The sequence below is a fragment of the Scyliorhinus canicula genome, chromosome 16 (genome assembly GCF_902713615.1).
Source record: "Scyliorhinus canicula chromosome 16, sScyCan1.1, whole genome shotgun sequence".
Lineage (NCBI taxonomy): Eukaryota > Metazoa > Chordata > Chondrichthyes > Carcharhiniformes > Scyliorhinidae > Scyliorhinus > Scyliorhinus canicula.
This window is the reverse complement of record NC_052161.1, coordinates 6,774,164-6,794,254: the sequence shown is the minus strand read 5'-3', so window position 1 is coordinate 6,794,254 and position 20,091 is coordinate 6,774,164. Positions and strand designations below refer to the sequence as shown.

The following is a 20,091-nucleotide window of genomic DNA, read 5'->3' as shown; positions in this document are numbered from 1 at the left end:
CCCTCAGTACTGACCCTCTGACAGTGCGGCACTCCCTCAGTACTGACCCTCTGACAGTGCAGCACTCCCTTAGGAATGACTCTCTGACAGTGCAGCACTCCCTCAGTACTGACCCTCTGACTGTGCGGCACTCCCTCAGTACTGACCCTCTGACAGTGCGGCACTCCCTCAGTACTGACCCTCTGACAGTGCGGCACTCCCTCAGTACTGTCTCTCTGACAGTGCAGCACTCCCTCAGTACTGACCCTCTGACAGTGCGGCACACCCTCAGTACTGACCATCTGACAGTGCGGCACACCCTCAGTACTGCACTAGGAGTGTCAGTCTGGATTATGTGGCCAAAGTGTCTGGAATGGGACTTGAACCTACAGTCTTCTGACTTGGAGGCAAGAGTGATCCAGAGAGCCATCATAAAGTTACTGTGCAGAACGTGGCCATTCAGCCCATCGTGTCTGTGCCAGCCCTTAAAGCGAAAAACTAGCCGCTAGCAGTACTACCTATTGAGTCAGAGTTCAGTGGGCAGTGGAATTTCATTGATCTACCAACAGAACCGACCTTCCCATCTTGTCAACTGTGTAGTGGAACTGCCTGTACAGATCAACGTCTGCTACCTCGGATCATAAAAAACTCCACAATGGATCTGATTGGCCGAAAAGACCAGCGCCCCTCAGTCTCAAACCCCATCAAATATCTTTCCAATTCTCCCTGAAATGTTCCCTCACTCTGCGTCTTCTGGAATCATGTGCTGCGTCCAACCCCCACCCTCTGAGTAACGCAGTGCGATCCGGAACTGTCTGTGACCATTTTCCCGACCTAAGCCTGGTTCTGGAGTTGCTGCCAAACTTTTTTTTTAAATTTCGAGTGGCCAATTATTTTTTCCAATTAAGGGGCAATTTAGCGTGGCCAATCCACCTACTCTGCACACCTTTGGGTTGTGGGGGCGAAACCCACGCAGACACGGGGAGAATGTGCAAACTCCATACGGATAGTGACCCAGAGCCGGGATCGAACCTGGGACCTCAGCGCCATGAGGCAGTTGTGCTAACCACTAGGCCACCGTGCTGCCAAGTTGCTGCCAAACTTGGACATAATTTGGGATTCACTTTTTCAACTCCTTTCCGCACATTTTCGGAGTCGCCAATATCCCTAACCTCCGGGTCTCCGGTTCTAGACTTGTGAATGGTGACTGACGTGGGTTAGCGCAGGGAGAGGAGATGAAGGGGGGGGGGGGGGGGGGGCACGGTGGAGTGGGGAGGGACCGAGGCGGTACCTCCAACCCATCAGCTGAAGTGAGGAGGCCATTAACCAGAATTCCAAGCCCTGAACATGGTATCAAATATTCACATCCTCCATTGACCAATTAATCAATTTAGCCATATTGCTGAGTCTTACATTGTGAAAGGAGGCCATTCAGCCCATCATGTCTATCCTGGTTACTTGAAAGTGTTATCCTATAAATCCCAGTCCTCTGCTCTTTACCTCTCCCCCTTCAAATTCCTTCCTTTCCAAGTATTTAAAAAAAAATTTAGAGTACCCAATTAATGTTTTCCAATTAAGGGGCAATTTAGCGTTTCCAATCCACCTAACCTGCACATCTTTGGGTTGTGGGGGCGAAACCCACGCAGACACGGGGAGAATGTGCAAACTCCTCACGGACAGTGACCCAGAGCCGGGATCGAACCTGGGACCTTGGCGCCATGAGGCAGCAGTGCTAACCCATTGCGCCACCGTGCTGCCCTCCTTTCCAAGTATTTATCCAAAATCCTGAAGTTTTGATTGTTAATTTGTATTGAATAATAAATACCTCTTGCTCCGCTCTCTCCAAGCTTTCCTTTAAGTCCACCTTGTCGATCAGTGCGCTGATTTCCACATCCACGTCCATGCCTGGTCCTCTCTGTCGGGCACACACACACACACACACAGAATTGACAGTGTCCTGCGATCTGTGCTGGGAACAGGCTCTTGTGCTATAAGAGGACAAAGTGTCCCCCGAGAGGTTTATAACTGCTTGGCTGGTTGGGCTGTGTGTGCATAGGGAGGGAGTGGGGGGGGGGTGTGTGGGTGGGGACTTGCATGGCAGTCATGTTGATGGGCAGGTGGACCCTGAGGATGTTCATACACCCAGGCTGGCTCTGGGGGCACTGCTGGAAGGTTGACTCGTGTTGGGTTGGTTGGGCGTTGGGGGCGGGGGAGGGGTTGGCACAACTTTGGAAACCAGCCCTGACATGCAGGGAATGCAATGACTTTGAGGTCATTGAACAAGCTGGCTGCCATAGTGAGGTGGTGCGGTTATGGAATAAAATGACACACACACAATGAGAGCTTGTAAATCATGGGGGGGGGGGGGGATTTGCGCTCAGGCGGGGAAGATGATACCAGGGCAGAACTATGTGAAAGGCACATGATTGGTATTTGCTGATCTGAACCAAGGGATAATGTGGAGATTACCCTCTAATTTCTGCAGCTCGTGCTTTGTGAGAGAACCAAAACAAATCTTTTATATTCACAGCTGTAGGCTCCAGAGAATCACACATGGGGCTGAAATGACTTCCCAACACCGGCAGCGGGAATTGTGATTAGGCGGAGAATAGCATGCAATGGAAAAAAAATCGCCATTTGCACCCGCCGTCGATTCCGTTGCGATGCCCCCGTTCCACGTTAGCGCTGGGGGGGGGGGGGGGGGGGGGGGGGGGGGGGGGGGGCTATGCAAAACAGTCATTTGCATGGATTTAAATCTCGTTCGCAGGTTAGACACCGCTTACCCCACCCCACTTCGGCGGAGGTCACATGGGCTTGAATTGGTGAAAGTATTTATGAGCGGAACCTGGGCGGCTGTTGAGAGGGAGCGAGAAGGTGAGAAAACTCACCAAAACTCTCAAAATGGGTCAGGCTTCTGCTGGGGGGTGGGGGGTTTGTGGCTGCCTGGTCTGGGTGGATGAGCGGGGAACTGCTTGGTGTGAAGTCCATGGACTCAAGGTACCCCCTCATCGGGGTGCCCCTCTGGATCGGGGCGTGCCTTCAGGATTGGGGGGGGGGGCTGGCTCAGACCCCCATTGCTGTAGTCTGTGTTTTAAACCCACCCCTTTGGTGCTATTTGTAGGTGTTATGGGCCAAGGTTCAGAGAACACCAAAGTATATCATGGAGTTCCCCTGACCTACAACTGTTTATAGATTTTGTTTACGGAGAGGACAAGGGCTTGCCTTTGAGATGTTATTCAACAAGAGGCCTTAAGCACTTATTTTTGTTAACGAATTTAGTTAACATTTTTATAAACACACACAGTAAGCATTTTTATCAACTACAAACATAAATACCCCACACAGTTACAGTACTCTATATATAACCCTGAATAAATTCTACCTTTAACTGTTCCAATTTAATAACAAGACCCCACAAATCAGAAACCCCTTTTCAAAGGTGTGGCCCATCACACAGAGCTCTAGACCTGGTTTGGATGCTCTTGTTGCCTTTCCAAAACAGCAGGTTTGAATTTCTTCCAGAAAACAATTTCTTTTCAAGTTATCAAGCGGTCTGGAAACAGCTTTTAAAACGCAGATAGAGAAAAAAACCTTCTTCTTAAACCTGTGGTGTACAAACCAGTTCAAACTCAAAACGAAAGTAAAAACCCAGAGCCACAGCCCAGCTCCACCCACACAATGACATCACTGAAGCCATGTGATAAGACAAAAACATTTCTTTTTTTTTAAAATAATTTTTATTGAAAAATTTTGAATTTGTACAACATCGAACCATGATAAAATACCAACAATAACAATAATAATAGCAATCATAAACATTCGCCCCTCCTCACTAAACAACACAACATATTAACAACAACTTAAATTACCATAATGTTAAGTTACATAACCGTAGAAAAAAAATAGAAACTATAATAAGGCAATAAAAATAGCCCTTACCACCCCCCCCCCCCCCCCCCCCGGGAAAACCCTCTTCACTCTCGGAGTCCCATGCGCCCACACAAAGCTCAAAATACTGCTAGTCACTCTCCTAAAGAAGGCCCTGGGGATGAAGATGGGCAGGCACTGAAAGAGGAACAAGAACCTTGGAAGCACCGTCATTTTGACGGAATGTACCCTCCCCGCCAACAAAAATGGCAGCATGTCCCACCTCTTGAACTCCTCCTCCATCTGATCCACAAGACTGGTGAAATTATGCTTGTGAAGAGTCCCCCAGTCCCTGGCCACCTGCACCCCCGGGTACCTAAAGCTCTCCCCTGCCCTCCTAAGCGGGAGCCTACCAATTCCCTCCTCCTGGTCCCCAGGGTGCACCACAAACACCTCACTCTTGCCTAGATTTAGTTTATAGCCTGAAAAGGTCCCAAACTCAGCTAGCAACTCCATCACCCCCGGCATCCCTCCCACCGGGTCCGCCACATACAGTAACAGGTCATCGGCATACAACGACACCTTATGTTGCTCCCCACCTCGCACCAAACCTCTCCACCTCTCTGAATCCCTCAACGCCATCGCCAATGGCTCGATTGCCAATGCAAACAACAAGGGCGGACAGGGGGCAACCCTGCCTGGTCCCTCGGTAAAGCCGGAAGTACTCCGACCTCCTCCCATTCGTGGCCACACACGCCATCGGGGCCTCATATAGCAGCCTCACCCATCTAATAAACCCTTCACCAAATCCAAACCTCCCCAACACCTCCCATAAGTACCCCCACTCCACTCTATCGAAGGCCTTCTCCGCATCCAGCGCCAGCACTATCTCAGCCTCCCCCTTAATCGCCGGCATCATGATGACATTCAACAATCTCCGCACATTCGTGTTCAGCTGCCTTCTCTTCACAAAACCTGTCTGGTCCTCGTGTACAACCCCTGGCACACAGTCCTCTATCCTGGTGGCCAGGATCTTTGCCAGCACCTTGGCATCTACGTTGAGGAGAGATATGGGCCTGTATGAACCACACTGCTGGGGGTCCTTGTCCCTCTTTAAGATTAACTAAATCAGCGCCCGCGACATCGTCGGGGGCAAAGTCCCCCCTTCCCACGCCTCATTAAGTGTCCGCACCAGCAAGGGGCCCACTAGGTCCACAAACTTTTTATAAAATTCCACCGGGAACCCATCCGGCCCTGGCGCCTTCCCTGACTGCATCTGCCCGATCCCCTTACCTAGCTCCTCCAGATCAATCAGCGCACCCAACCCCTCCACCTGCTCCTCCTGCACCTTCGGGAAAAAAAAGCCTGTCAAGGAACCTCTCCATTCCCCTCCTCTCCCCCGTTGGCTCCGACCGGCACAGTTCCCCGTAAAAGTCCTTGAAGACCTCATTCACCTCTACCCCCTTCCGCACCACATTCCCACTCTTGTCTCTCACTCCAGCAATTTCCTTAGCCGCATCCCGCTTGCGGAGCTGATGAGCCAGCATCCTACTCGCCTTTTCACCATGTTCATACACTGCCCCTTGTGCCTTCCTCCACTGTGCCTCCGCCTTTCTAGTGGTCAGCAAATCAAATTTAGCCTGTAGGCTGCGCCTCTCCCCCAACAATCCCTCCTCTGGTGCCTCTGCGTACCTCCTGTCTACCTCCAGCATCTTTCCCACCAGTCTATCCCTCTCACTCCTCTCGCTCCTCTCCCTGTGTGCCCGGATGGATATCAGCTCCCCACGAATCACTGCCTTCAGGGCTTCCCAGACCATCCCCACCTGGACCTCCCCCGTATCATTCACCTCGAGGTACCCCTCAATCCTTGCCCGGACCCTCCTGCACACCTCCTCCTCCGCCAACAACCCCACATCCAACCGCCACAACGGGCGCTGGTCCCGCACCTCCCCATCTCCAACTCTATCCAATGTGGAGCGTGGTCGGAGATTGCAATGTCCGAATACCCGGCCTCCTCCACTCTCGGAATCAGTCCCCTACTCACCACGAAGAAGTCTATCCGAGAATAGACCCTATGGGTCTATTAGGACTTGGACTTAGGACTTGGCTCTCCACTCTGCAACTGGATCCTTGACTTTCTGACCAACAGACCACAGTCAGTAAGAATGAACACCAACACCTCCTCCACAATAGTCCTCAACACCGGTGCCCCGCAAGGCTGCGTACTTAGCCCCCTACTCTACTCCCTGTACACACACGACTGCATGGCAAAACTTGGTTCCAACTCCATCTACAAGTTTGCTGACGATACGACCATAGTGGGCCGGATCTCGAACAACGACGAGTCTGAATACAGGAGGGAGATAGAGAACCTAGTGGAGTGGTGCAATGACAACAATCTCTCCCTTAATGCCAGCAAAACTAAAGAGCTGGTCATCGACTTCAGGAAGCATAGTACTGTACACACCCCTGTCAGCATCAACGGAGCTGAGGTAGAGATGGTGAGCAGCTTCAAATTCCTAGGGGTGCACATCACCAAAAATCTATCCTGGTCCACTCATGTCGACGCTATCACCAAGAAAGCACAACAGCGCCTTTACTTCCTCAGGAAACTAAGGAAATTTGGCATGTCCACATTAACCCTTACCAACTTTTACAGATGCACTATAGAGAGCATCCTCTCGGGCTGCATCACAGCCTGGTATGGCAACTGCTCGGCCCAGGACCGCAAGGAACTTCAGAGAGTCGTGAATACCGCCCAGTCCATCACACGAACCTGCCTCCCATCCATCGATTCCATCTACACCTCCCGCTGCCGGGGGAAAGCAGGCAGCATAATCAAGGATCCCTCCCACCCGGCTTACTCACTTTTCCAACTTCTTCCATCGGGCAGGAGATTCAGAAGTCTGAGAACACGGACGAACAGACTCAAAAACAGCTTCTTCCCCACTGTCACCAGACTCCTAAACGACCCTTTTATGGACTGTCCTCATTAATACTACACCCTGTCTGCTTCATCCGATGCCAATGCTTATGTAGTTACATTGTATATATTGTGTAGCCCTATTATGTATTCTCATGTACTTCTTGAATTCTGTTCAATTCCCTTTCTTCCAATGTACTGAATGATCTGTTGAGCTGCTTGCAGAAAAATACTTTTCACTGTACCTCGGTACACGTGACAATAAACAAATCCAATCCAATCCAATCCAATGTACGTGGGAGAAGAAAGAGTACTCGCGTGCCCTCGGCGTCACAAACCTCCATGGATCCACCCCTCCCATCTGGTCCATAAACCCTCTCAGTACCTTGGCCGCCACCGGCCTCCTACCCGTCCTAGAGCTGGACCGATCCAGTGAAGGATCCAACACCGTATTGAAGTCCCCCCCCCCCCCATAATCAGACCTCCCGCCTCTAGATCCGGGACCCGTCCCAGCATACGCCTCATAAAGCCCGCATTGTCCCAATTATAAAATTCCACTAACAAGTACCACCGTCTCTCCTTGTAGCCTGCCCCTAACCATAACATACCTACCCCCCTTATCCGCCACCACCTCAGATGCCTCAAACGACACATTTTTCCCCACCAGAATCGCCACTCCCCGGTTCTTCACATCCAACCCAGAGTGGAAAACCTGCCCCACCCACCCCTTCCTCAGGCGGACCTGGTCCGCCACCTTCAGGTGGGTCTCCTGAAGCATTGTCACATCTGCCTTTAGCCCCCTCAGATGAACAAGTACCCTCGACCGCTTCACCGGCCCATTCAGTCCTCTCACATTCCAGGTGACCAATTGGATGAGAGGGCGTCCCGCCCCCCTCCCCCGTCGACTAGCCATAGCCCGTTGACTGTCCGCCCCAGGCCAGCACGCCCCGCCCGACCCAGTCCCCACAGCGACAACACCTCACCTCTGTCCCCCCGGCCCACACCAGCTCCTTCCTGACCCTGCCAGCAGCAACCCGGTATTCCCCTTTCCCCCCCTCCCTTCCCCCCCAGGCTAGGAACCCTCCCAGCCGCGAACCGTCCTCCATTGTACTTCCGTGGGTCAGCTAACTTCTGCTGACCCCGGAAACTCCCGCCAATAACCCGACCCCTCCCAAAGTGGGATCATCCCCCATCCTGTCACTCCTCCAGGCACCGCTCCAGCGCAGGGAAGAACCAGTTACGGCCACCCCCCCCCCCCCCCCCCCCCCCCCCCCATCATCGTCTCCAGCCCCCAGTGCGGGAAACCAGAGGAAAGCCCGCACTTTCGCCCTGCCCCACCACACCCTTCTGACGCAGCTCCCAAATACCAGCCCCACTCCATACCCCCAACCCGACATAGAATACAACAAACCCCCCCCAACCCTCCCCGCAAGATACACAGCCCAAACAATGCCCCACAACAAAAAACAGAACAACACCCCAATAAATAACCATATCAAAATTACAAAAGTACAGAAAAAGAGAACACAGCAACAACAGAAACCAGCAATAAAGTATTACAACCGACCCCGCAACCCCCAACCCCTAGTTCGAATCCAGTTTCTCCGTCCGCACGAAGGCCCACGCCTCCTCCGGGGAATCAAAATAATGGTGCCGCTCCAAATAAGTTACCCACAGGCGCGCAGGCTGCAACATTCCGAACTTTATCTTTTTCTTGTAAAGCACCTCTTTCGTCCGATTAAACCCGGACCGCCGCTTAGCCACCTCCGCACTCTAATCCTGGGAGATCCGTACTACCCCATTCTCCCAGTTGCTGCTCTTCACCTTCTTGGCCAGCGCAGCACACACTCCCGATCACTGAACCGGTGGAACCTCACCAGCACCGCACGCGGGGGTTCATTCTCCTTTGGCCTCCTGGCCAGTACTCTGTGTGCTCCCTCCAGCTCCAGGGGCAGATGGAAAGATCCTGCCCCCACTAGCGAGTTCAGCATCATGGCCACGTAGGTTGTCAGGTCCGACCCCTCCAGCCCCTCCGCAAGGCCCAGGATCCGCAGACTTTTCCGCCTCATGCGGTGATCAAGCTCCTCGAAGCGGTCCTGCCACTTCTTGTGGAGTGCCTCGTGTCCCTCCACCTTACTCACGAGGACCACGGCCTCCTCCTTTCGTTCAGTGGCCTGCTCCTGCAATGCCTGGATGGCAGCACCCTGGGTCGTCTGAATCTCCGAGAGCCTTCTGTTCGTTTCCTGCAGAGAGCTCAGTACCTCAGTCTTGAAATCGGCAAAACAGCGCAGGAGAGCAGCTTGCTGCTCCTGGGCCCACTGCTTCCACTCCTCTGGTGCTCCGCCGGCCGCCATTTTTGGATCCTTCCCACATTTCTTCTGGTGAGCTGCTGCCGTTTTTTCCCCCTTTCCACTCCGAGTTCGAGTCATGAAATGCAGAGAAAGTCGATCAGCATACTTTCTTCCACCGGGAAACGTCGAAAAAATTCCGTTTTGGGCTCTAAAAAGAGCCGAAAAGTCCGTTTGAAACGGGAGCTCCCAAATGTGCGGCTTCCTACGTCATCGCCGCCACCGGAAGTCGACAAAAACATTTCTTAAAGGGATACTCCCATGACATAGACCCCTGGTTTTTCACTGTTGATTGTTCACTGTGACCTATATATCCCCAGAGACCCTCTGGTATGTGGGCACCCATTAGGCTGCCCCTCTGGAAACCCTCAGACCCCAGCTGACCCACCAACAGGATGGGCGTGGCCCACCAGATGTAGCCACTCCTCAGTTTGCTCATCAGAAGCTCAGCCCCACTGCAGGGGAAGCAGGGGGATAGCAGAGCTCACCCCGATCAGAGGACAGATCCCTCCCCTTCCCCCCCAAAATAAGTTGTCAATACTGTTTTGGTGCTGATGGCTCCATCGCCGATGATGAATTTTAAAAGATCTACGGCATAGGAGTCGCCACTTCTGGCTGGACATATTCCAGGAGATGTCATCAAATAACATCTTGAACTGTCCATCCCGTGCTGTTGGTCACCCATCAGGGAGTCCCACCTTCCTGTGACTTTTTGATGTGTTCCAGACTGGTCAACCCTAAAATAAATGCAAGTCAGTGTTGTTGTTGTTGTACTGGTGGCCATTCAGCTGCTTTGTGCATAATATACTACAGCAACAGAAAATGTTGGACATAAGCAATGCCCAAATGTGTGCAGGTTATGCAGATTGGCCATGCTGAATTGCCCCTTAACGTCCAAAGATGTGCATGTTAGACGGGGCTACGGGGGTAGGGTTGGGGAAATGCATCGGGTAGGATGCTCTTTTCAGTGTAGACTTGATGGGCCAAATGGTAGCTGAATGGGTGGCACAGTGGGTGGCACTGCTGCTTCACTGCGCCAGGGACCCGGGTTCAATTCCAACCTCGGGTCACTGTCTGTGCGGAGTCTGCACCTTCTCCCCCTGTTTGCGTGGGTTTCCTCCGGGTGCTGCGGTTTCCTCCCACAGTCCAACGATGTGCGGGTTAGGTGGATTGGCCAGGCTAAATTGTACTGTCTTGTTCAGGGAAATGTGTAGGTTGGGCGGGGTTGCTGGGATAGGGCGGGGGAGTGGGCCTGGGTAGGGTGCAGACTCGATGGGCCGAATGCACTGCGGGGATTCTCAAGTCTATAATGCAAAATCCAGCAATGCAGTGCAAATAATGTGTCAACGCCAGGGGGGACCCTGCTGTGTCCAGGGGGGACCCTGCTGTGTCCAGGGGGGGACCCTGCTGTGTCCAGTGGCTCTGTGCAAGTAGAGAGGTTACAGTGTTCCCACAGCACCAGCTGCAGTTTGGTCCTCCGGGCGGACAGGGGGCGCTGTGACCGCCGCCGCCGCTCTTGCCCCCGCGCTGGCCTCTCGTCGTTCCCGAAGATGGCGGCGCCCTGAGCTTCGCGGATGCTGCTGGCTGCTCTTCGCGGAATCGCCTTTCACAGGGTGGGCCAAACCAGCAACTTCAAACTAAACTTTCCACATAACAGGAACTAAACTTTACAGAGAGGGAATGCTCCAGCCCACAGCAAAAAAACAACAACACTGATAATACCCAGGGAGGGGGGAGGGGGGAGGGGATGTGCCCATTGTTCAGAGTGGCAACAACTTCCTGGGTCTGGGGTGGGCAGGAGACTGAGTTCAAACCTCTCCCCCTGCACCAGATACACCCTCTCCCCCTGCACCAGATACACCCTCTCCCCCTGCACCAGATACACCCTCTCCACCAGATACAACCTCTCCCCCTGCACCAGATACACCCTCTCCCCCTGCACCAGATACACCCTCTCCACCAGATACAACCTCTCCCCCTGCACCAGATACACCCTCTCCCCCTGCACCAGATACACCCTCTCCCCCTGCACCAGATCCACCCTCTCCCCCTGCACCAGATACAACCTCTCCCCCTGCACCAGATACAACCTCTCCCCCTGCACCAGATACACCCTCTCCCCCTGCACCAGATACACCCTCTCCCCCAGCACCAGATACACCCTCTCCCTCTGCACCAGATACAACCTCTCCCCCTGCACCAGATACAACCTCTCCTCCTGCACCAGATACAACCTCTCCTCCTGCACCAGATACAACCTCTCCCTCTGCACCAGATACAACCTCTCCTTCTGCACCAGATACAACCTCTCCCCCTGCACCAGATACAACCTCTCCCCCTGCACCAGATACAACCTCTCCCCCTGCACCAGATACACCCTCTCCCCCTGCACCAGATACAACCTCTCCCCCTGCACCAGATACACCCTCTCCCCCGCACCAGATACACCCTCTCCCCCTGCACCAGATACAACCTCTCCCCCTGCACCAGAAACCTCTCCCTCTGCACCAGAAACCTCTCCCCCTGCACCAGATACACCCTCTCCCTCTGCACCAGATACAACCTCTCCCCCTGCACCAGATACAACCTCTCCTCCTGCACCAGATACAACCTCTCCTCCTGCACCAGATACAACCTCTCCCCCTGCACCAGATACAACCTCTCCTCCTGCACCAGATACACCTTCTCCTTCTGCACCAGATACAACCTCTCCTCCTGCACCAGATACAACCTCTCCTCCTGCACCAGATACAACCTCTCCCCCTGCACCAGATACAACCTCTCCCCCTGCACCAGAAACCTCTCCCTCTGCACCAGAAACCTCTCCCTCTGCACCAGAAACCTCTCCCCCTGCACCAGATACAACCTCTCCCTCTGCACCAGAAACCTCTCCCCCTGCACCAGATACAACCTCTCCCCCTGCACCAGATACAACCTCTCCCCCTGCACCAGATACAACCTCTCCCCCTGCACCAGATACACCCTCTCCCCCTGCACCAGATACACCCTCTCCTCTGCACCAGATACACCCTCTCCCCCTGCACCAGATACAACCTCTCCCCCTGCACCAGATACAACCTCTCCCCCTGCACCAGATACACCCTCTCCCCCTGCACCAGATACACCCTCTCCCCCTGCACCAGATACACCCTCTCCCCCTGCACCAGATACACCCTCTCCCCCTGCACCAGATACACCCTCTCCCTCTGCCACCGTGCTGCCCAACATTACGTTCTTCTTACAGGTTTCAGAATAGGGAAAGTGAGGGCAGCACGGTGGTGCAGTGGGTTAGCTGCAGCCTCATGGCGCCAAGGTCCCAGGTTCGATCCCGGCCCTGGGTAACTATCCGTGTGGAGTTTGCACATTCTCCTTGTGTCTGCGTGGTTTCGCCCTCATAACCCAAAGATGTGCAGGCTAGGTGGATTGGCCACGTTAAATTGTCCCTTAATTGGAAAAAAGGAATTGGGTACCTTAAACTTAAAAAAAAATAATACGGAAAGTGTAGCTCTCCTTTCCCCCAGCCCCCCCGCCCATCTCCGGAGAAGGCAGGTTGACCAACTCTGGGCGAAAAATAATAGGTGACACTTCCCGGGGGAGGGAGGGGGGTAATAAGTGGGAGATTCGGGACTGGGGGGAGCTTCAAGGGATTAATGTGCATAGTATTGATGAGGCCCGAATGAGTTACTCAGTTAATAGACTAGCCCATGTCCACAGATAAAATCCTATTATAGTCGCTTCCTGGATCTCCGCGACACTTCCAATATCTCCATATTGCTCTCCACAACACACATACACTCTACCTAACTCCTCTCTTTGCACAGGCATATCAAAAGTCCCACTCACTATGCTTTCCCCTCAATCCCGCTCGTTCATAAACCCCAGTCACCCCTTCCCCACTGCCTCCGTGGGCTCCGTCTGGATCCTCCTCACTCTCAGGCCTGGCTGGACCCCCCCTCAGTCTTTGGGCCTGCCCACATCCATCCCTCCCCATTGGATCTTAATGTCCTGATCTGTTGGATCCAACTGGATCACCTCCGGAGTTGAGCCTGAAGGCTGCCACTGCCGGCCCCGCGCCCCACTCCCCTGGTGCCAGAACCCCCCTCCGCCCTCCCCCCAGCAGAGTGGCTGCAGTGTAGACACTGGACGTTGCCAACAGAGACATAAACAGTGCTCGGGCACTCACCTCTGTCGCTGCCCAGGCGCATCTGGGACAAATGACATGTCAGCAAGCCCACGCAGGGATACGGGATGAGAAACCAAATTTCAGGACAATCATGGAAAATCCGGGTTGGCTGGTCATCCTGGTCTCAGAGTGCCACTGATCTGAGCAATTGTAATATTTTTACTCTTCCCTGGGGTGTGGACAATGCTGCTAGCATTTGTTGCCCAGCCGAAAGGCATATAGAAAGTACAGGGCCAAGTAAAAAGGTAATTAGGAAAGCAAAGAGAGGATATGAAAAAATATTGGCAGGTAAAGATCAAAGAAAATCCAACAATGGTTTCCTGGTACATTAAGAGAACGAGTAAGGAAAAGGGCAGGGCCTGTCAGAGATGTACATGGTAACTTGTGGGTTGATTCAGATGTGGGCAGGGTTCTCAATAAGAATGTTTTGAGGAAGTAACAAGGAGGATCGATGAGGGTAGTGTAGTGGATATTGTCCACATGAATTTCAGTGAGGTATTTAACAATGACAGACACATGACAGACTGATCAGAAAAGTAAAAGCCGGGGCAGCACGGTGGCCTAGTGGTTAGCACAACCGCCTCATGGCGCTGAGGACCCAGGTTCGATCTCGGCTCCGGGTCACTGTCCGTGTGGAGTTTGCACATTCTCCCCATGTCTGCGTGGGTTTCGCCCCCACAACCCAAAAATGTGCAGAGTAGGTGGATTGGCCAAGCTAAATTGCCCCTTAATTGGAAAAAATAATTGGGTAATCTAAATTTATAAAAAAAAAAGAAAAAGAAAAGTAAAAGCCCATTGGCTATAGGGGAATGTGGCGAGGGGGGTCCAACACTGGCTCAGCGACAGGTAACAAAGGAAAATAGTTGATTGATGTTTTCAGTGTTGGCCCACAGGGTTCAGTGTTGGCCCACAGGATTCAGTGTTGTCTCACAGGGTTCAGTGCTGTCTCACAGGGTTCAGTGTTGGCCCACAGGGTTCAGTGCTGTCTCACAGGGTTCAGTGTTGTCTCACAGGGTTCAGTGTTGGCCCACGGGGTTCAGTGTTGGCCCACGGGGTTCAGTGTTGGCCCACAGGGTTCAGTGTTGGCCCACAGGGTTCAGTGTTGTCCCACAGGGTTCAGTGTTGGCCCACAGGGTTCAGTGTTGGCCCACAGGGTTCAGTGTTGTCTCACAGGGTTCAGTGTTGTCCCACAGGGTTCAGTGTTCGCCCAGAGGGTTCAGTGCTGCCTCACAGGGTTCAGTGTTGTCCCACAGGGTTCAGTGTTGGCCCACAGGGTTCAGTGTTGTCTCACAGGGTTCAGTGCTGTCTCACAGGGTTCAGTGTTGGCCCAGAGGGTTCAGTGTTCGCCCAGAGGGTTCAGTGCTGTCTCACATGGTTCAGTGTTGTCCCACAGGGTTCAGTGTTGTCCCACAGGGTTCAGTGTTGGCCCACAGGGTTCAGTGTTGGCCCACAGGGTTCAGTGTTGTCCCACAGGGTTCAATGTTGGCCCAGAGGGTTCAGTGTTGGCCCACAGGGTTCAGTGTTGGCCCACAGGGTTCAGTGTTGGCCCACAGGGTTCAGTGTTGGCCCACAGGGTTCAGTGTTGTCCCACAGGGTTCGTTATTGGATCCCTTGCCGTTGATTGTATATATTAATGATTTGGACTTAAATATGGCTGGCTTGTTTGGGAAATTTGCAGATGTCACAAAAATTGGCCGTGTAGCTGACATTGAAGAGGATCGCTGTCGACTCCAGAATGATGGTTTGGCTGTGTGGTTGGAGAAATGACAAATGGAATTCCAACCCAGAGAAGTATGGGTAATGCGTTTGGGGAGGGCATACAAAGCAGGGGAATACTCACTAAACGGGAAGATATTGAGAGGAGTTGTGGAATTGGATTGCATGTCTACAGGTCCCTGAAGGTGGCAGGACAGGCGGATAAGGCGGTAGAGAAAGCAATGGAATGCTTTTCTTTATTGGGCGAGAGATTGAATACACAAGCAGGGATGTAATAATGGAACTGTATAAAATGATGGAACTGTATAAAACGTGGAAATGTGTACAGATCTGGTCAACACATTGCAGGAAGAACATAAATGGTCTGGAGAGAGAGTGCAGAGGAAATTTACAAGAATGTAGCCAGGGTTTGAACGTTGCAGCTGTGAGGAAAGGTTGGATAGGCTAGGGTTGTTTTCCTTAGAACAGAGGAGGCTGAGGGGTGACCCGATTGAAGTGTACAAGATTAGAAGGACCGAGATCAAGGAGACAGGGATGTCCTGTTTCCCCTAGCAGAGAGGTCAGTTGGCAGGGAGCACATATTTAAGGTGATTGGTAGAAGGATTTGAGGGGACATGAATAAGAAGTTGATCCAGAGTGTAGTAGGTGTTTGGAATTCGCTGCTTGGTTTAGCAGTGGAGGTACCTGGATCTGTACCTGAAGTGCTGTAACCTGCAAGGCTACAGACTGGAAGGTGGGATTGGAATGGGAAGCTAGATTTTTATTTTTCGCTGGGCTGACTGCTCTCTCTGTGCCATGGCTTCTCTATCCTTCTATGATTCCATCCCTCGTTGCCCATCAGAAGGTGGTGAGCTGCTTCCTTGAACTGCTACAGTCCATCTGGTGCAGGTACACCCACTGTGCTGTTAGGGAGGGATGTTCCAAGATGTTGACTCAGCGACTCGCCCACTATCAACATCCTGGGGGTTACCATTGACTAGAAACTGAACTGGACCCAGCCATATAAATACTGTGGCTACTAGGGCAGGTCAGAGGCTGGGGATCCTATGGCGAGTAACTCACACCTCCTGACTCCCCAAAGCCTGTCCACCATCTACAAGGCACAAGTCAGGAGTGTGATGGAATACTCTCCACTTGCCTGGATGAGTGCAGCTCCAACAACACCCAAGAAGCTCAACACTATCCAGGACAAAGTAGCTTGATTGGCATCCAATCCACCACCTTCAACATCCACCCCCTGCACCCACCACCGAAGAACAGTGGCAGCCGTGTGCACCATCTATAAGATGCACTGCAGTAACTCACCAAGGTTCCGTAGACAGTGTAACCGCTACCATCTCGATTTGGGACCAGAGCAGCAGATACCTGGGAACCCCACCACCTGGAGGTTCCCCTCCAAGTCACTCACCACCCTGACTTGGAAATATATCGCCGTCCCTTCACTGTCGTTGGGTCAACATCCTGGAACTCCCTCCCTAACAGCACAGTGGGTGTACCTGCAGCATGTGGACTGCAGCGGATCATGGTGGTGGTTCACCACCACCTTCCCGAGGGCAATTAGGGATGGGCAATAAATGCTGGCCTAAGCACGACGCCCACATCCTGAGAAATAATTTTTTAAAACGTTATTGAGCATACTGAAGACTGAGATTGATTCATTCTTATAGTCAAAGGAAATCGAAGGATATGGGATAGGGTGGGAAAACAGAGTTGAGATCAAAGGTCTGCTGTGATCTTATTGAATGGCCGGACAAGTCCATGGAAACACGCGGCCTACTTCTTATGTGCAAGTAGTTTTATTGGCTTTTACAACAAGATAATGAGGTCTTTATGTGGGTCAGTACAGTAACTCCCATTTGGGGCTGGATAGATATCCTATTGGCAAGGGATTGGAGGTGACCGGTCTGTGTGGAGTTTGCACGTTCTCCCCGTGTCTGTGTGTTTTCTCCGGGTGCTCCGGTTTCCTCCCACAGTCCAAAGACGTGCAGGTTAGGTGGATTGGTCATGATAAATTGCCCTTAGTGTCCAAAAAGGTTAGGTGGGGTTACGGGGATAAGGTGGAAGTGGGGGCTTAGGCAGGGTGCTCTTACCAAAGGCTGATGCAGACTTGATGGGCCAAATGGCCTCCTTCTGCACTGTACATTCTATGAGATTAGGCTGAGGCAGTCAACTATTCCACAGAGGAATATTGTCTGTGGAGGAACAGGTTTCACAATGGAGAACTGGAAATGTTTGATATTCTGAAGCAATTGCCACGGGGGAATCGGGCGGTGTTTCTGCAGGACATTGCGTCAGGAAATTAAATGGATGGGAGAGTCTGTTCGGGGAGAGTGTACACAAGCTGTGGGGGGAGATTAATTCGATGGGGAGGGTGTACATGAGCTGTGGGAATTTGGGTTGGATCAAACAGAGAGATATTTTTGGGCTCTAGTGTCTAGGTGAATTCTCGGAAGTGTAGGCAAGGGTTAGATCCGATTTCTTGCCTACGCCATCATTGATTGAATCAATATTGCTGCCAACAGCTGGTCAGATGGAGGTTGAGGAGTGTCCGTCAGCGGCAATGGGCGAGCTGATCATCACCACGGAGATGGCAGAAGCTGACGGACAGATTGAAGCCTGTAACCTGACACAGGAACCAGCCACGACACAAGGTGAGGAAGGTGGCGGTGTTGCCGGCTCGTTGGATGTGCAGCCGGAGACGCCCCCCCAGCCGCAGGACCGCCAGGCTGCAGCGGATGGCCTGGTGACGGTGAGCAACCCAGCAACCGAGGTGGAGACTGCACCTGGTGACTGCCCCCTCACGGCTGATGTCCCAAATGAGGCCTTGGCTTCTGGAAGTGAGCCGGTTAACGGGACTGCTGTGGCCGCTCCGAGCTCAGAACAAGCGAAAGGTAAAAGCATTAGAGGATCGGTCCTGAACCCCAAGTTGAATGTGGCTTTTTCAAAGATGGGCTGAATGGCCTCCTGCCATCCTGCATGATCCTTTGAAGAGAGTTTTGGTGCTGGTCTGCGCTGTGGTTGTTTAATCTGGGGCCTGCATGTGAAAAAAGCACTTTTCCCTATTTTGTTATCTCATCGAAACCAACACTCGAGAAGGGGGCCCTTACTGGCTCTTTGAAATCAATGTCCAGTAAGTCCCAATCCCTCTGCTCTTTTCCCGTAGCTCTGTGAATTTTCCTTTTCTTTTTTAAAATAAATTTAGAGTACCCAATTATTTCTTTTTCCAATTAAGGGGCAATTGAGCGTGGCCAATCCCCCTAACCCGCACATCTTTTGGGTTGTGGGGGTAAGACCCACGCAGACACGGAGAGAATGTGCAAACTCCACACGGACAGTGACCCAGGGCCGGGATTCAAACCCGGGTCCTCAGTGCTGCAGTCCCAGTGCTAACCACTGCGCCACGTACTGCCCTGAATTTTCCTTTTCAAGTGTTTATTTGCCTCCACCACCATTTCAGGCAGTGCATTTCAATTCAGAACTCGGCGTGTAAAAACATAAATTATCACCTCCCTGGTACCGTTGCCACTTATCTTCAACACTTGCACCTCTGGTTCCCACCCTGCTGCCAGTGGAAACGCTTTCTCTGTGCCTTCTCCATTATGGGCAGCACGGTAGCATGGTGTTTAGCGTAAATGCTTCACAGCTCCAGGGTCCCAGGTTCGATTCCGGCTTGGGTCACTGTCTGTGCGGAGTCTGCACGTCCTCCCCGTGTGTGCGTGGGTTTCCTCCGGGTGCTCCGGTTTCCTCCCACAGTCCAGAGATGTGTGGGTTAGGTGGATTGGCCATGCTAAAATTGCCCGTAGTGTCCTAAAAAGTAAGGTTAACGGGGGGTTGTTGGGTTACGGGAATAGGGTGGATACGTGGGTTTGAGTAGGGTGATCATTGCTCGGCACAACATCGAGGGCCGAAGGGCCTGTTCTGTGCTGTACTGTTCTATGTCTAGAACCCCCCCATAATTCGGAGCACCTCGCTTAAATCTCTCCTGAACTCTCTGAGTTTGAATGGGAGCAATCCTAACTTCTCGATTCACCCACATCTCTGAGGTCCCTGTGCTAATTCCAACAAATACCAGAGGGTAGAACTCTTATTCCTGCTACTCAGGGTTGTGAATACCAGAGGGTAGAACTCTTATTCCTGCTCCTCAGGGTTGTGAATACCAGAGGGTAGAACTCTTATTCCTGCTTCTCAGGGTTGTGAATACCAGAGGGTAGAACTCTTATTCCTGCTACTCAGGGTTGTGAATACCAGAGGGTAGAACGCTTATTCCTGCCTCTCAGGGTTGTGAATACCAGTGGGTAGAACGCTTATTCCTGCTTCTCAGGGTTGTGAATACCAGAGGGTAGAACTCTTATTCCTGCCTCTCAGGGTTGTGAATACCAGAGGGTAGAACTCTTATTCCTGCTACTCAGGGTTGTGGGTTCAAGGCCCTACTCCAGACACGGAAGCACAGTACCCAGGCCGGGTGCAGCACTGACAGAGGTTGGATGAAACCTCTTTTTGATGAAACGTTAAAACGAGGCCCCTCTGCCCCTCAGTTGAGTGTGAAAGATCCCATGGCACCATTTTCAGGTGGAACAGCGGAGAGTCCATCTCGATGACCTGGACAATATTTCAAACCTCGATCAATAGAAACAAAAGATCCGGTCGTTGTCAGATGGCTGTTCATGGAGCTTGCTGTGCACAAATTGGCTATCGCACAAATTGTCTGCACTTGGGCAAGGACCCAGTCGGCTGGCCTCGGGAGGACCAGAGGTTGTGAAAAGTGCTGTATGATTGCAAGACTTTTCTTTGTTTTTTGCACTTCCTCAGCCCTCTTCAAGGCTGAGGGAATGTACTTCCGGGAAGTGTAGATGCAATGATAAAATCTTTGCCTTCCCGATGGTTTCAAAAAATAGTTTTGGAGCCTTGTTTCCCCTGCTGGGCTGCAACTGGCACTGTGGAGATCCTTCACATTGGGAGAGGCAGCAACATTCAGTGGCTGCCCAAACCAGTGGATCTTAGCTTTTGATTCGGATCTCACGTTGTGGTTTCCACTTGGACGGACTGTCTGGTTGTACTGACGGAAAGTATCTTCC

At 52.3% G+C, this 20,091-nt stretch overlaps 2 protein-coding genes across 2 annotated transcripts in view; one reads left to right on the top strand and one right to left on the bottom strand.

The window, feature by feature from the left end:
* The window catches only part of LOC119950952 (ankyrin repeat domain-containing protein 2-like), a 35,219-nt gene extending 33,263 nt beyond the window's left edge, over positions 1-1,956 (bottom strand). Inside the window, exon 1 of the mRNA XM_038773971.1 lies at positions 1,805-1,956. Coding sequence (XP_038629899.1) covers positions 1,805-1,882 — 78 coding nt within the window. The 5' untranslated portion in view covers positions 1,883-1,956. The remainder of the gene's footprint in view (positions 1-1,804) is intronic.
* An 8,693-nt stretch (positions 1,957-10,649) lies between these two features.
* LOC119950568 (zinc finger protein 436-like) overlaps positions 10,650-20,091 on the top strand; it is a 30,361-nt gene continuing 20,919 nt past the window's right edge. The window contains exons 1-2 of the mRNA XM_038773089.1: positions 10,650-10,730; positions 17,539-17,907. Coding sequence (XP_038629017.1) covers positions 17,547-17,907 — 361 coding nt within the window. The 5' untranslated portion in view covers positions 10,650-10,730; positions 17,539-17,546. The remainder of the gene's footprint in view (positions 10,731-17,538; positions 17,908-20,091) is intronic.